Source organism: Artemia franciscana, chromosome 4 (genome assembly GCF_032884065.1).
Source record: "Artemia franciscana chromosome 4, ASM3288406v1, whole genome shotgun sequence".
Lineage (NCBI taxonomy): Eukaryota > Metazoa > Arthropoda > Branchiopoda > Anostraca > Artemiidae > Artemia > Artemia franciscana.
The window spans coordinates 45,149,095-45,166,808 of NC_088866.1; the positions used below are offsets into that span (position 1 = coordinate 45,149,095).

General features: G+C 36.8%; 2 protein-coding genes across 2 annotated transcripts in view; both read right to left on the minus strand.

Annotated features, from left to right (window-relative positions):
- The window catches only part of LOC136026484 (OTU domain-containing protein 5-B-like), a gene marked incomplete in the record, with an annotated part of 71,219 nt that overhangs the window by 23,755 nt on the left and 29,750 nt on the right, over window positions 1-17,714 (minus strand).
- On the minus strand, window positions 1,227-2,570 carry LOC136025662 (E3 ubiquitin-protein ligase RNF4-like). Its single transcript, XM_065701644.1, has one exon. It carries the CDS (start codon window positions 2,388-2,390, stop codon window positions 1,584-1,586), a length of 807 nt encoding a protein of 268 aa, XP_065557716.1. The 5' UTR covers window positions 2,391-2,570; the 3' UTR covers window positions 1,227-1,583.

Here is a 17,714-nt window from a genome sequence, read left to right on the forward strand (position 1 = left end):
GTCCTACCTTACCTGGAAGTGCCTAAAGTAGCAAAACCGGGACCGACAGACCGACAGAATTTGCGATTGCTATATGTCACTTGGTTAATACCAAGTGCCATAAAAACTGCGCTTGCATACATCACACTTGAATGGCTATTCAACGGTGTGGATTCTCATGTGTATCCCGAAAGTATTCTTCTGATAAAAACTTTGTTTGCATACGTCACGCTTGAATGGCTTTTCACCGGTGTGGGTACTCAAGTGCCGAGAAAGCCTACTCTTGACGCTAAAACTGTGCTTTCATACATCACACTTTTTGAGTCCTAGTGTTTCAGGAACAGAGGGTTCTTGGGACGGGTTTCTAAAGGGCGGGGACAGACAGGATTACAGTAGCATTGTTTCCTTTATGTCTGCTGCAAAGTTAAACTTTCCCAGAATACTTCGTCATACAGAAGTGCTGATATTTACTTGAATATTCTAAATAAATGTGTCAGGTAAAATGAAAAACTTATCAGAAGGTTCATTTTTGTTCAAATAAACCTTGAAATAAATATGTGAAACAAATTTTGTGGAATAAATCATGACGCACATACAAGAAAACAGACAATTAAAGACAGATAAAATGAACTACACACGACCTATTTCAGTCGCGATTCCACTTCTCTTTTTCCAAAAGTAAGAAACAAAAACCTCCTTTCCATAAAAAACTAGTTGCCAGGTAAGCATTTAAATCACTTTTACTGTTAAATGTCTAGTTTTATTTAAAAATCCAACACGAACTTTTTGCCTGACGTATCAAAACAATGGTTGGTGAACACACATAAAATGTAACCGTTCCTCTGCCCTATGTAACACTGTGTATCTCAAAGGCACCAAAAGGCATTAGATACAAACTAATACCTTAATAAAGATATTTATATATTACTAGCTGGGACCCGGCGGTGGGCCCCAGAAAGGCACGCGGCAGACTTCTATATATGGATTCTCATTGTCCCTTGTGTTCTATTGCGCGAAGAATGTTGTATATTCGCAAGTTTTACGTAGTTAATTTGTATTGTATATGTATATCTATCTATCTATCTATCTATATAAAAATGAGTTGTATGTATGCATGTTTGTTTGTTTGTAAAAAGAGCGTATATATATATATATATATTCACAGGTGGGACACAGGGACACAACTACAATGGCGCGTAACTAATATAGCATGTAACGACTTACGCGCGCGGGGGGGGGGGCTTGGGTGGGTGCAGTAATGTGTCCTTAGGGGCAATAGAGTATGACTTCGTTGCCAAATTATGTGAATAGCTCGTTTTAAAACAGAGATTTTGTAGATAAATTTTATTAGGAGGTGGACATTGAAGGGTGTTAAAAATACATTCAAGCAAATGTTTATGATCTATATTATTGGATAGCCAAAGTTTTGGTCCATACCCATTCATGCGACAATGGGGGATTTAAATAGCTGACAACTGTTCCTGGGAAATCTTTAATGTAAATTAAATTGATAGCGTGCATAGATTGAGCCAAAAATCTTGGCTTCCTTATTTTTGGAGGTCATTTTCTAAATATTTCACAACGACAACAAAAGCTCTTAACACTTAAATGAATATTTGATGAATCTTGTTCAATGTTAGTGTCTTTCTACACTGAGGACAGACTCTCACATTCTTGATAGCACTTGATAGACAAGAGCCACAAAATAAATGACCACAAAATGTTGACATAACTTTTTTACCTGCAGTCTTCATTTGACCCAGTGTGTCAAAGCAAATGCCACATTGCACTATAGCTTCAGACGAGCCTTGAGCTTCACTACTTATGCCTAGATCAGAATCGGGACTTGGGGAGGACTCAGATGGACTATGAGGGAAGTAATCACTTCTGTCTAAATCAATGGTAACATTGACAGTACGTTGGCCTTGAGTGCGTGCACGTGGTAGATCTACATCGACTTGAATATCAAGCATGGAAGGGGCACGTCTGCTGGCAAGAGATGTTTGTGCTCGCCAGTTGTGACGATGTACATTTTCAATGGGGTTTTCTTGGATTACAACTGGCAAATCTTCTAACTTGAATGGTTTTTCCCTGGTGTGGCTTTCCAAGTGTCTGGCAAGATTACTCTTGAAACTAAAACTGCGCTTGCATACGTCACAATTAAATGGTTTTCTATAAACCGGTCTCATAAGATTATTGCTTTTAGAACGTTTCTCGTCATTTTGAAAAGATGTTTCATTCTTCTGATTTGGTGCGTCTTCTTCTTTTTGTTTGGTAGTTTCTTCAGCTGATGAGACATTTGTATTCGATAGTTCAGTTGAAGTACAGTCCGTTTTTAACAGATTGGACTGATGGGTTTCATTTGCGAAAATCATCGCATGATCAGAGGCTTCTTCACTCATTGAATTCATTTTCAATTCAAATTTTGACTTACATCATTTTCTTCCATCTTCAAAGTAAAGCTGAGATGCCATTAGTAAATATGAATTAACATTAAAAAGTGTCTGCTCAAAGTGATCCGTTGTTCTAAACTGTTTTAGGTTTCATGACAAAAAGAGATAATTCTTTACTTTAAGGATTTTGATTATATGTTGGCATAATATAATATTATATTATAATTATAATTATATTATACTATATTATATTAATATATTATATTATATTATATATATAATATAATTATATTATATTAATATTATAATATTATATTATAATCTATATATATTATAATATAATATACGTTGGAATAATATAACATAACATAATATTCGTAACATAGATGAAGAGTTTCATCTATGGTATTTTGATCCTGAAAAGTTACGGATAGCTTTATAATACCAGCTAGATTATATAAGATACTAGCTGTTGGTGGGGGCACTTCGCACCCCCCCCCCAGTCCCCACCGTGCGCGTAAGTCGTTACGCGCCATATTAGTTACGCGCCATTGTAGTTGTGTCCCTGGGTCCCACCTGTGAATATATATAGATATATATTTTTTTTTATCTACGTAAAACTTGCGAATATACAACATTCTTCGCTGTCCTATTGTCTGTACATATAAATAGATTGTCAGGTTTACCGACTCTTGAACATGCAACATATAACTGTCCATGGGAAAAACAATCCGTATTCAGATCTATACCTCATTATTCTAATGATTGCCCTTGAGCTTTGTTGATGGTGATTGCTAATCGAACATTCCCTGTGTCCCCGTCGTCATTTATATATCCCTCTGTGCCCCCGGCGTCCCCGTTATAGTTGTGTCCCTGTGTCCCGGTCGTCATTTATATTCCCTGTGTCCCGGTCGTCATTTGTGTCCCGGTGTCCCAGTCTGTAATTTCTCTTTGAGTGTTCCGGTCGTCATTTATATTCCCTGCGTCCCGGTCTGTAATTTCTCTTTGAGTGTCCGGGTCGTCATTTATATTCCCTGTGTCCCGGTGTCCCGGTCTGTAGAGTCATCTTATAATGACGTTATATACAAAGCCTTATATACTTCTAATGACGTCATATGCAAACCCACAAACAAACATGAATACATACAACTTATTTTTATATATATAGATATAGTTTCTTTTTTAGTTTTTCTTTTTTTTTAGTTTTGTAGCTTTTTTAGTTTTTTTTTAGTTTTTTACCTTTTTTCCTTTTTTTTAGCTTTTTTCTTTTAAGTTTTTACTTTTTTTTCTTTTTAGATTTTTTTTTAATTTTTTCTTTTTTTAGTTTTTTAGCTTTTTTAGTTTTTTTCCTTTTGAATTTTTTACCTTTTTTTCTTTTTTAGTTTTCTTTTTCTTCTTTATTTTTCAGACGTCGTATGCGGACAAACAAACACACATTGGGAAACACAACTCGGCATTCAGGTACAGCCCAGGCGATGATTATAGCTTCAGTAGATGTGTTCAGATCGGGACTATGTCTAAAATTTGTCCCTATTGCAAGGCCTTGAAATTTAATGGTGAAACAATGGGAATTTGTTGCGCCTGAGGAAAAGTAAAACTTCCTCAACTGGCTGCACCACCAGAGCCGTTGAAGACTTTCTTACTGGAACTACATCAGAATCTAAGCGTTTTTTTTTTTTATCAAAGATCAGAAAATATAACTCATGTTTCCAAATGACGTCGTTTGGTGCCCAAATCGAAAATCCAGATCAATTTATGCCTACTTTCAAAGTAAAAGGGCAAATTTATCATAGAGCAGGGTCCCTTCTACCATTCTTAGGCGAGAATCATAAATTTTTACAACTGTACTTCATCTGTGATAGGAATTCTGAATTGAATGCACGTGGCGAAATTTCTCCCGACGTTGAAAGGACTATCGTTTCCCAATTGCAACATCTTTTCCACGAAAATAATAATTTAGTGCGTCTGTTCAAAACAGCCATCGATTTGATGCCTACTGATACGCATAAAATTGTTATTTCCGCTGATAAAACGCCTCCTGGCCAACATGTGCGTAGATACAATGCTCCAACTATCGACGAAGTGGCAATCGTTATGGTCGGTGATCAGTTTTTACCTCGAGATATTATTCTTCATAAGCGAAACGCTCAGTTGGTAAGAATTGCTGAAACTTATCGATGCTACGATGCCCAACAATATCCTATCATTTCTTGTGATGGAGCCGACGGCTATCACTTTAATAATAAATTACAAGATCCATGCACTAAAAAACAAACGGATAAGAAATGCAGCGCAATGCATTATTATTCCTATAGACTAATGATTCGGCAGGATGAAGACAATTATATTTTAAAATGCCGTCAATTGTTTCATCAATACATCGTTGATATGTATGCAAAAATTGAATCAGAACGTTTGCTATTTATCCGTCTGAATCAGACCAAGCTCCGCTCTGAACAATACATTCATTTGCGATATGCAGTTGTAAATGACGGTAATACCACAAACGTTGGAAGATTAACGATTTTACCTTCGTCACATGCTGGCAGTCCCCGTCATGTGCATGAATATGCTCAAGATGCTATTGCGTATGTTCGTCTCTATGGTCGTCCAGATTTATTTATTACATTTACATGTAATCAATCTTGGGACGAGATACGGCAGCTTTTACTTCAAGGACAATCGGCGGTTCATAGACATGACATTACGGCCCGTGTCTTCCGGCAAAAGTTGAAATCACTGACAAACTACATAGTAAAACTTGAAGTGTTTGGGTTAGTGCGATGCTGGATGTACTCAGTGGAATGGCAAAAACGAGGATTGCCACACGCACATATTTTAATCTGGCTACATGATAAAATTACTTCTAATGAAATTGACGATGCGATTTCCGCTGAAATTCCTGATGAAAATGTCGATAAGGGCTTAAATGATATTGTTGTAAAAAATATGATACATGGACCTTGCTGTGCACTGAATGAAAAATCACCATGCATGGCCAAAGGAAGGTGCACAAAGCAATATACTCGAATTTTAGTACCCAACACAATTACTGGCAATGATGGTTACCCACAATATAGAAGAAGAACTACTGAAGATGGCGGTAAAACAGCAATAATAAAGAAGCATAACGGTACCAAACCTCTTCAGGGTTTGGGAATGCCTTCACCTAATCGTAACGCTGCTGTTTCAACATGTATAGAATTGGATCGTGAACAAAGTTACCGCACGAGTGATCTATTGTCGTATGTACAAAATAGCATTTCTAAGTTAACGTCGGAGCAAAAGGACATTTATGATAAGATAATGCATTGTGTTGATAACAACGTTGGAGAAATCTTCTTTTTGGATGCGCCAGGAGGTACTGGTAAAACATTTGTGATAAAATTGATTCTCGCATCAATTCGATCAAATAATGACATAGCGGCAATTGCGTCGTCCGGAATAGCCGCAACGTTGCTGTCTAGTGGAAGAACTGCTCATTCCGCTTTGAAATTGCCTCTGAATTGTCATTCTACAGAAACTCCCAGGTGCAATATTTCCAAATCATCTGGGATGGGTAAAGTATTGCAGCAACGCAAACTTATTATTTGGGACGAGTGCACAATGGCACACAAAAAATCGCTCTTGGCTCTGGATCAATCTTTGAGAGATTTGCGAGGGAATTTGAGACCCTTTGGCATCACAATAATGTTGCTTGCGGGAGATTTCAGGCAAACATTATCTATAATACCTAGATCAACCCCTGTAGACGAAATGAATGCTTGCCTGAAAAATTCTAATTTATGGTCACACATAAAGACATTAAAATTAACTACAAATATGCGTGTCCGATTGCAAAACGATGACTCTGGTCAGATATTTTCAGATCAATTGCTAGCAATTGGAAACGGAAAGCTGCCAGTAGACTCAATTTCAGGACGTATACAACTGCCTGCTGAATTCTGTAATTTAGTGACGTCCAAAAATGAATTGGTTGAAAAAGTATTTCCGAATATTCTAACCAATTATAAAAATCATAAATGGCTACGTGAACGAGCGATTCTGGCAGCCAAAAATAAAGACGTCCACGAAATCAACAATATTGTTTTGACCAAGATTCGAGAGCAGGCAGTCCAGCTGCCTGCATGTGCGTTGGGGTGCGAGAGCACCCCAACAGCTAGTATATATATATTTTCTATATATATAAAAATAAGTTGTCTGTGTGTGTGTGGGTCTGTCGGGTGACGTCATGTTTGTGTGTTGACTGACGTCATGTTTTCGACTGACGAAATTACAGACCGGGACATCGAGACACAAATGACGACCGGGACACCGGGACATAGGGAATATAAATGACGACCGGGACACTCAAAGAGAAAGCGATCGGGACACAGGGAATGTTCGATTAGCAATCACCATCGACAAAGCACCGGGACACAAATGACGACCGGGACACAGGGAGTATAAATGACGACCAGGACATAAGTAAAAAAAAAACTAAAAAAACTAAAAAAAGGTAAAAACTACACAAAAAACTAAAAAGAAAAAAACTGAAAAGTAATAAAAAAATTAAAAAAGCTAAAAAACTAAAAAAACTAAAAAAGAAAAAAAAATCAAAAAAGGAAAAAAACTGAAAAATAAAGGAGAAAAACAAAACTATAAAAATAAAAATAAAAAACTAAAAAGGTAAAAACTACAAAAAACTAAGCTCAAGGACAATCATTAGAAACATGACGTATAACTAAAAAAAAAACTAAAAAAAGGTAAAAAACTGAAAACTAAAAAAAAGACCAATTCAAAAACGAATGTATATACAGACCAGGACACCGGGACACAAATGACGACCGGGACACCGGGACACAGGGAATATAAATGACGACCGAGACACAGGGACACAACTACAACGGGGACGCCGGGGGGCACAGGGGGATATATAAATGACGACGGCGACACAGGGAATGGTCGATTAGCAATCACCCTCAATAAAGCTCATGGGCAATCATTAGAATCATGAGGTATAGATCTGAATACGGATTGCTTTCCCATGAACAATTGTATGTTGCATGTTCAAGAGTCGGTAAACCTGACAATCTATTTATATGCACAGACAATGGGGCAGCGAAGAATGTTGCATATTCGCAAGTTTTACGTAGTTGAAAACATTATATATATATATATATATATATATATATATATATATATATATATATATATATATATATATATATATATATATATATATATATATATATATATATATATATATATATATATATATATATATATATATATATATATATATATATATATATATATATATATATATATATATATATATATATATATATATATATATATATATATATATATATATATATATATATATATATATATATATTATATTATATATATATATATATATATATATATATATATATATATATATATATATACTAGCTGTTGCCCCCCCCCCAAGCCCCCCCGCGCGCGTAAGTCGTTACGCGCCATATTAGTTACGCGCCATTGTAGTTGTGTCCCTGTGTCCCACCTGTGAATATAGATAGATTTATATATGTGTTTCAAACTACGTAAAAATTGCGAATATACAACATTCTTGGCTTTCCCATTGTCTGTCCATATACAAAGCCGTATGTACTAATAATGACGTCATATGCAAACGCTCTTTTTACAAACAAACAAACATGCATACATACAACTCATTTTTATATAGATCGATAGATAGATAGATAGATACAATACAAATTAACTGCGTAAACTAGCGAATATACAACATTCTTCGCTGTCCCATTGTCGCTGCATATAAATAAATTGTCAGGTTTACCGACCCTCGAACATGCAACGTACAATTGTCCATGGGAAAAACAATCAGTATTGAGATCTATACCACATTTTTCTAATGATTGACCTTGAGCTTTGTTAATGGTGATTGCAAATGCTAATCGAATTGGGAATTGCAATCTTTTAAATTGAAAAGGCAGATCCGTTGGAATCATGGGAATGCGAGGAATAAGGACAGCCTCACCCTCAAAAGGCCCTGTCAAGATTGTGGCCTCTATTAGGTTTTCCATTGTTTTTTTTTACGGCAAGTCGCGTGCCATTGCAAAGCTTTGGTGGGTTGATATTTCTTAAAAGTATTATTGGTACGCCTATTTTTAGTTGTAGCACGTGTGGTGGAAACCCTGAAAGATCCACGGAATTTAAAAATTCAGATGGATAATTAACCGCTTCATTTGGTTCCAAAACTGTGTCGACTGACTTGTAAAGGACTGCCTGGTCTCGAATCTTGGTCAAAACAATATTGTTGATTTCGTGGACGTCTATATTTTTGGGTGCGAGAATCGCTCTTTCACTTAGCCATTTATTATTTTTATAATTTTTTAGAATATTCGGAAATACTTTTTCAATCAATTCATTTTTGGACGTCACTAAATTACAGAAATCAGCAGGTAGTTGTATACGTCCTGAAATTGAGTCTACTGGGAGCTTTCCGTTTACTGGGAGCTTTCCGTTTCCCATTGCCAGCAATTGATCTGAAAATGTTTGACCAGAATCATCGTTTTGCAATCGGACACGCATATTTGTAGTTAATTTTAATGTTTTTACGTGTGCCCATAAATTAGAATTTTTCAGGCAAGCATTCATTTCGTCTGCAGGAGTTGATCTAGGTATTATAGGTAATGTTTGCCTGAAATCTCCCGCAAGCAATATTAATGTGCTGCAGAAGGGTTTCGACTTCCCTCGCAAATCTTTCAAGCATTGATCCAGAGCCTCGAGCGATTTTTTGTGTGCCATTGTGCACTCATCCCAAATAATAAGTTTGCATTGCTGCAATACTTTACCCATCCCAGATGATTTGGAAATATTGCACGTGGGAGTTTCTGTAGAATGCAAGTTCAGAGGCAATTTCAAAGCGGAATGAGCAGTTCTTCAACCAGGCAGCAATGTTGCGGCTATTCCGGACGACGCAATTGCCAACGCTATATCATTTTTTGATCGAATTGATGCCAGAATCAGTTTTATCACAAACGTTTTACCAGTACCCCCCCCCCCCCCGCACGCGTAAGTCGTTACGCGCCATATTAGTTACGCGCCATTGTAGTTGTGTCCCTGTGTCCCACCTGTGAATATAGATAGATTTATATATGTGTTTCAAACTACGTAAAAACTGCGAATATACAACATTTTTGGCTTTCCCACTACTGGGAGCTTTCCGTTTCCAATTGCCAGCAATTGATCTGAAAATGTTTGACCAGAGTCATTGTTTTGCAATCGGACACGCATATTTGTAGTTAATTTTAATATTTTTACGTGTGCCCATAAATTAGAATTTTTCAGGCAAGCATTCATTTCGTCTGCAGGAGTTAAACTACGTAAAAATTGCGAATATACAACATTCTTGGCTTTCCCATTGTCTGTGCATATACAAAGCCGTAGGTACTAATAATGACGTCATATGCAAACGCTCTTTTTACAAACAAACAAACATGCATACACACAATTCGTTTTTATATAGATAGATAGATAGATAGATACAATACAAATTAACTGCGTAAAACTTGCGAATATACAACATTCTTCGCTGTCCAATTGTCGCTGCATATAAATAGATTGTCAGGTTTACCGACCCTCGAACATGCAACGTACAATTGTCCATGGGAAAAACAATCAGTATTAAGAACTATACCACATTTTTCTAATGATTGACCTTGAGCTTTGTTAATGGTGATTGCAAATGCTAATCGAATTGGGAATTGCAATCTTTTAAATTGAAAAGGCAGATCCGTTGGAATCATGGGAATGCGAGGAATAAGAACAGCCTCACCCTCAAAAGGCCCTGTCAAGATTGTGGCCTCTATTAGGTTTTCCATTATTTTTTTTTACGGCAAGTCGCGTGCCATTGAAAGATCTATGGAATTTAAAAATTCAGATGGATAATTAACCGCTTCATTTGGTTCCAAAACTGTGTCGACTGACTTGTAAAGGACTGCCTGGTCTCGAATCTTGGTCAAAACAATATTGTTGATTTCGTGGACGTCTATATTTTTGGGTGCGAGAATCGCTCTTTCACTTAGCCATTTATTATTTTTATAATTTTTTAGAATATTCGGAAATACTTTTTCAATCAATTCATTTTTGGACGTCACTAAATTACAGAAATCAGCAGGTAGTTGTATACGTCCTGAAATTGAGTCTACTGGGAGCTTTCCGTTTCCAATTGCCAGCAATTGATCTGAAAATGTTTGACGCAAGCCTTCTTTTTTCACTTTCTCTTTTAGCAGCAAGTCTGCTTTCGCGTTGCTCTGGTAGTTCCTCGGCACGCTTTCTGTTCTTTCTTTTTCTATCAGCCTCAAGCCTGTTTCCTTGCTGTTCTTTTGATTCCTCGGCACGCTTTCTTTTCTGACTTTCTCTATCAGCAGCAAGTTTTTTGGCATAGACTCTTTGAGCATCTTCATCGGCTTTTGCCATTGTAAGTTCATCAGTCATTTTAAACTTAAACATTAATAGATTTCTACGTGAACATATATGTCTTAAATATCTTTAATGACGTCACCGTCATAGCAAAAATGACGACAACTAACTTCATGACGTCAGTCGACACAGAAACATGACGTCACCTGACAGACACACAGACAGTATTAATGCTAAAGCCAAGGCTCAAACCTGGAGCCTCTCGGACCTAGAGCCTGAAACATAACGCTTTACCAACTCAGCTACTTCGGCTTGAATACATCGTTTTGAGCAGCTTCCTCGGGTGTTGCCATTGTAGGTTCTTCAGTCATTTTACAATTAGAAATTTCTCTTTCAACGGTCTTCTTACAATTAAAAATTTGTCTTTGAACGATATTCTTAAATACCTGTGTCCTGGTCGTCATTTATATTCCCTGTGTCCCGGTCGTCATTTGTGTCCCGGTATCCCAGTCTGTAATTGCTCTTTGAGTGTCCTGGTCGTTATTTATATTCCCTCTGTCCCGGTCGTCATTTGTGTCCCGGTCTGTAATTTCTCTTTGAGTGTTTTTTCTTTTTAGTATTTTTTAGTTTTTTACATTTTTTCTTTTTTCAGTTTTCTTTTTCTTCTTTATTTTTCAGCTTCACTATGAAATACATATCGCCGAACCTTTGTTTTTTTAACTAAAATCTGATAGGCATTGATGACCTTATCCAAGTCAAAATCCCAAACCCAATCATCATCGCTATCATTTTCAGTTTTGATATGTTTTGACTCTCGCTGTCCAGGTGGATCTTCATCTAACTGCGCGGTTTTGCGTTCTTTAGCCTCAAGCCTGTTTCCTTGCTGTTCTTTTGATTCCATGGAGGGATTACCAGACGAGTTTTATAACCTTCAAAGTTTTTACTACTTTTCATAAGCGTCATAATAATCTGACGACATTTACACACCGAGAGCAAGACGAAAAACTTCAACTCGAGCAACAAAATTTATTTCAAGCAACTGCAAAATGATTTGCTATAAGCTAGTGATCAAAAATATTTTTATAGCTAATTTTACTGATAGCCAAATTTCTTTTTACGTTGTCTAGGAATTTTGCAGAATAATCAATCGTTTAGACGAGATTTGTGACTGGGCCAAATGGAAAATTATATTTCTCGGTAAAATGTTCATCAGAAAGCGTCAAAAAGACATGCTTAAACAAATGCTGAACTTCAATAAGCCTCTTATAAACAAAGTCTATGATTGGAAGATGCTCATCTACGACCAGTTTTCTCAAGAAATAATTGCACATTTATTCCTCCAGAAAGAACTTGATGAAATGGGTATCTTGAAGTGCATGAGCCTTCATTCCTCCCGAGAAGTGGCTTCTGTGAGTCCGTCCATTTACTTTTGCCAGCCAACTCCCAAAAACATTGCTCGGATTATCCAAGATATGAAGGCAAATTTATACTGCCAGTACTACTTCAATTTCACTGGCTACATTGCGCGGCCACTGCTAGAAAAGTTGGCACAAGAATCCTATGATAATGGTATACACGATGATGTGCACGAAGTTTGTTGTCACTATACTAGTTTTATTTCCCCAGAAGAGAACTTGTTTACGCTGCGGTCTAAAATTGGCGATGAGGATCTTGGTTATTATAACCTAGTTAGACCTGGAAACACTGAGGAACAAATTGACGATATTTTGCATCAAATTGTGGAAGGGCTGTTTGACGCTTTTGCAACAATTGGCCGTGCCCCCATAATTCGATGTCCAAAGGGAAATATTGCAGAAAAAGTAGCTGAACGACTGAATAATAAAATCAAAAATTACTTAAGAAACCCATCGAGCACTCTATTTAAAGAAGACTTTGGATCACTCAACAATTTTTGTCAAGAGAGGCCGTTGTTGGTGATTCTAGAACGTGACATAGATTTAGCGACTTGCTTGCATCACGCTTGGACTTATCAAACGCTTATAGCAGATGTTTTGGATTACAAATCAGGATTCGTCTCAGTTAAGGAGATGGATGAAAACACTGGCACGGAAAAGAAAATTAATTGGGAACTAAATGATAATGACAAATTCTGGATCGATCAGAAAGGAAGTCCTATTCCTTTCGTAACTGAAGTTCTGCAGAAAGAAAGTAACTCGCTTATACACGAACATCAGAAAGTCAGAAGTCTTGATGAAACAATAACAGAAGGTGAAGTTGATTTAATATCAACAAACCGTCAAATGACTACGGCTGTGTCCTCTTTGCCACAGCTTGTTGAAAAGAAAAAACAAATTGAGGTGCACATCTCACTAGTTCAAGCGATCATGGATCAAGTCAAAACGAGACACTTAAACGTGTACTTTGAATTAGAAACGAAAATAATGAGCAAACCAAATGTCGAACGATCCCTCTCTGAAATTCTTTCAGATCCCTCTATAGGAAGCCCAGAAGACAAACTTCGTTTATTTCTAATATACTTGATTTGCACGCCCTCGGTTTCTACAGAAGAGTATAATAAGTGCCAAGAAGCACTGGTCGATTGTGGTTGTAATCTCTCTGCATTGAATTACATCAAGCAATGGAAGACACAATCTCGGCCACAAATGTCCACCAAGTACCCTAATGATGGCTCAAAATCTGCCTCTCTTCTTACAAGGCTCTCAAAAACTTCAGCAACGTTCATGGATGGTATTAAGAGCCTACTCATAAAGCAAGATAATCTTACTGTTACTAGGATTGTGGACCATTTAATGGAATTGAAGCATTCGACTGAAGTTGAGGACTATCGCTACTTTGACCCCCTGCTAAAAATAACTATTGACAAAGATTTTAAGCCAATATCTCCTTTCCAAGAATGCGTGGTCTTTCTGCTGAGCAGTGGGAATTATACTGAATACCAAAACTTGCTGGACTATTGCAAGGTAAAGGGTCAAAAGATAATTACATATGGTACTACATGTTTGGAGAACGGGGCTCAATTTTTGGGCCAGCTGAATCTTCTTGGACAGGAGGTTTAACTTCTACCTTTTTTATATCGCTTTGAATCTGGATTTACTCATTTTGGAGAGCTGCTTTTGTTAAATTCCTTAATATGTTGAATGGACCTGCTTTTCAGCACTCGTTTTTTTTACAGAAAAAGAAAAAATGTAATTGAGCAGCTATGCCAAATTCGCTATGGTGGCAAATGGGATTGGCACTCTGATCACTGCAAAAACAGATGGCGCAATTGAAATGTCGATTCTACGTCCTACATGCCACCATTGGGTCAGGGGCTCTTTATCCTTTTTTAACTATGAACAATATTTTTTTCGGTAACTACTTTTCCCCTTTATTATGAATTATATTTTTTCCTCTTTACGGCATATTTTTTCCCCTCTACCAAAATGAAAAAAAAAAAAAAACAAAGGACAGTTATGGAATTAGTATCGAATGCCAACAGAAGTCATTCAGGACTTAATTTGGGAAAATAAACAAAGACAAAATACTGCATCAAAACCAAAAAAGTTAAAAATATTAAACAGAACTAAATTTATGTCACATAAATTACAACACATAGTTTGCCCAGCAGAAGGAATTATGGAATATGCTTAGAGGCTAAGTGGTTAGGCTTAGTGGAGGCTTAGAGGCTAAGTGGTTAGGCTTAGTGGAGGCTTAGAGGCTAAGTGGAATTGGTTTTGCACTATTTTGTGGAAGCAAGATAAGAAAACAAGGACGTGAAACCATATGCAGACAATAGCTAAGTCTGATTGATAAATCTTTGTTGTTTTACTATTTACATAAGAATACTGGATAATGGTAGTTTTGACAAATAATCCTTTTTACAAAACTTGTTACTTTAGTAAGATTGAAAATAGCAACACTACCATCTCTCACAACCAAAACAATGGAAAGAAGTAAAAAAACAACCTTTTAACAAAAAAATAATATCGAAAGATCACCCGTGCTTTACAAATTTAAAATATTTGCGCAGAAAACGCTAGTTTTTTCACTTAAAAGACCAATTTATCGGTCACACATAAACACTTAAAATGAATGAATAAAATGCTGGGGTTTGCTTAGTCCTTTAGGGCAGGCCAATGCAAGGAGATTCTTTTTCGGGGTGAATAAATAAATTATTTGACAATTTGAATAGAAAGTTGAGAAATTTGGCATTTTACTAGAGTTCTGGACTACGAGGCTCATCCCTGCTTTGGGAGATCATAAATATCCTCTAAAGGGGGGTTATTATGGTAAAATCCTAGATTCTTAAGACTCGAGCATACAGGTTTTTTCACAAATTAATATTTGACGTCAATAAAAGAACTTGCTTTTTTATCTTGCACACTTTTCAACTCTTTTTAGGAAAAGAAAACAAAGGCAGTGTTTGTCGGTTTTTAGAACAATCATGAAAGGAACCTTCTAGAGCACTCTGATGCCATATTTTTTCTCTCATTTCACGCACGTATTTGCCTTTATTATTTCTTTTCTTAAGTAGTTTGGAACCCACTGCTACCAAAAAACAACAGAACTACCTATGGAGGTCTGCTCCACTAAAAATCGAATTCCAGTTATTCCTAGTTTTTAAGACACATATGCTGCGTAAGTTTCCACTCAACCAACTATGAGAATTATATTTTAATTTTAGTATTCTTGGTATTTTAATTTAAAAAACTAATATTTTTCTGATGGAAGTAAAAAGCAGAGTTGAAAGTTGAAAAATAAAAAATTACTCCTTCGCAGTTTATACAACATATATCTGCAATATCAATTAAAATAAACTAACTCAATATATTTCCCTGTATTTGCAGAATTCTACAAAACTAGCAATTTACTGAATGTTGAACTTGCTCTGGTTTTTTATGGCACTTGGTATTTACCAAGTGACATATAGCGATCGCAAATTATGTCGGTCGGTCTGTCTGTCTGTCCAAGTTTTGCTAGTTTAGGCACTTCCAGATAAGCTAGGACGATGAAATTTGGCAGGCGTATCAAGGACTAGACCAGATTAAATTAGAAATAGTCGTTCCTCCGATTCGACCATCCGGGGGAGAGTGGAGGACTGTTAATTTGGAATAATTAGAAAAAATGAGGCATTTTTAACTTACGAACAGATCTTAATGAAATTTGATATTTACAAGGACATCGTGTCTCAGAGCACTTATTTTAAATCCTGACAGGATCCGAAAACAGTGGGGGAACATAGAGGGGGGAAACCTAAAATCTTAAAAACGCTTAGAGTGGAGGGATGAAACTTGGCGGGAAAAATAAGCACAAATCCTAGATACGTGATTGACATAACCAGAACGGATCCGGTATCTTTGGGGGAGTTGGGGGTGAGAGGTTTAGTTCCAAAAATTAGAAAAAATGAGGTATTTTTAACTTACGAAGGAGTGGTTGGATCTTAATAAAATTACATATTTAGAAAGACCTCGTAACTCAGATGTCAGATTTTAGATCCCGACCGGATCCAGTGTCATTGGAGAGAGTTGGGGGGACCAGAAATCTAGGAAAACGCTTAGAGTGGAGAGATCAGGATGAAACTTGGTGGGAAAAATAAGCACAAGTCCAAGATACGTGACTGACATAACGGGACCGGATCCGCACTCTTTGGGGGAGTTGTGGGGGGGGGGGGTGTAATATAGAAAAATTAGGTATTTGTAACTTACGAACGGTGATCAGATCTTAATGAAATATGATATTTAGAAGGATCTTGTGCTTCAGGGCACTTATTTTAAATCCCGACCAGATCCAGTGACAGTGTGGGGTTGGAGGGGGAAACCGGAAATCTTGGAAAACGAGAAAATTGAAGTATCTTCATCTTAGGAATGGGTCATCGGATCTTAATGAAACTTGATATATAGAAAGATCTTATGTCTCAGATGCTCATTTTCAATTCGGATCAGATCCGAGAACATAATAAATTCCTTCATAAATGTGATTCCTTCATTTTGGTCCTTCTCTTAACCAATCTTCTAGACTTAATTGTTCTGAATTTAGCATTCCGTGCGTGACTTCTTTAAGGTGGTTGGGCATTACCCTTACTAACAATTTAGTCTCTTTTCGTAATAAAATTGTTTATGATGCTAAGGTTAGACTTCAAGTGGGTTATTCTAAAATTGTTGCGAACAGGGGGAAATACAACCGCAAAGCCCTTTCACAAATTTATTCTTGCTTTTGTGATCACTCGGTTTTATTTCTTTCTGGATTGTATCCAGTTTTAAAAAGAAAAGATTTAAAGGCTCTCAAGTCATCTTATTTTCGTTTCCTCCGTTTCCTCCGATTCGTTTCCTCCATGGTAAAAGAACAGTGATATGGTAACAAATTTCGGGGCTCCAGATTTATTAAATAAACTTAAAGTGCTACACCAGAAACTATCCGACTCGATACATTTTACTATTAACCCTTTTCATGGTCTTCTAAAATGTTTTCTACAGTAATTTAATGTGTTATCAGAAGTTTTTTTTTCTGTGTCTTTTTTTTCTACTCCGCTGTTTCAAGTGGGTCATACTTAAATTATTATTATTATTATTATTATTATTATAGGGGATGGGAGGGGGAAACAGAAATCTTGGAAACCGGAAATCTTGGAAAACATTTAGAGTGGAGAGATCGGGATGAAACTGGATGGGAAGAATAAGCACAAGTTCTAGATACGTGATTGACATAATTGGAACAGATCCGCTCTCTTCGGGGGAGTTGGGAAGGATTTCCAGGGCTTTGGCGAGTTGGGTGCTTCTGGACATGCTAGGACGATGAAAATTGACAGGCGTGTCAGGGACCTGCACAAATTGTCTTGATAACAGTCGTTTCCCCGATTCAACCATCTGGGGGGCTGGAGGGAGAGGAAAAATAAAAAAAAGAGGTATTTTTAACTTACCAATGGGTGATCGGATCTTAATGAAATTTGATATTTAGAAGAACCTTGTGTCT

Coding starts and splice junctions, on each gene's coding strand:
- LOC136025662 (XM_065701644.1), bottom strand. CDS start 2,390: ATGAATTCAATGAGTGAAGAAGCCTCTGATCATGCGATGATTTTCGCA.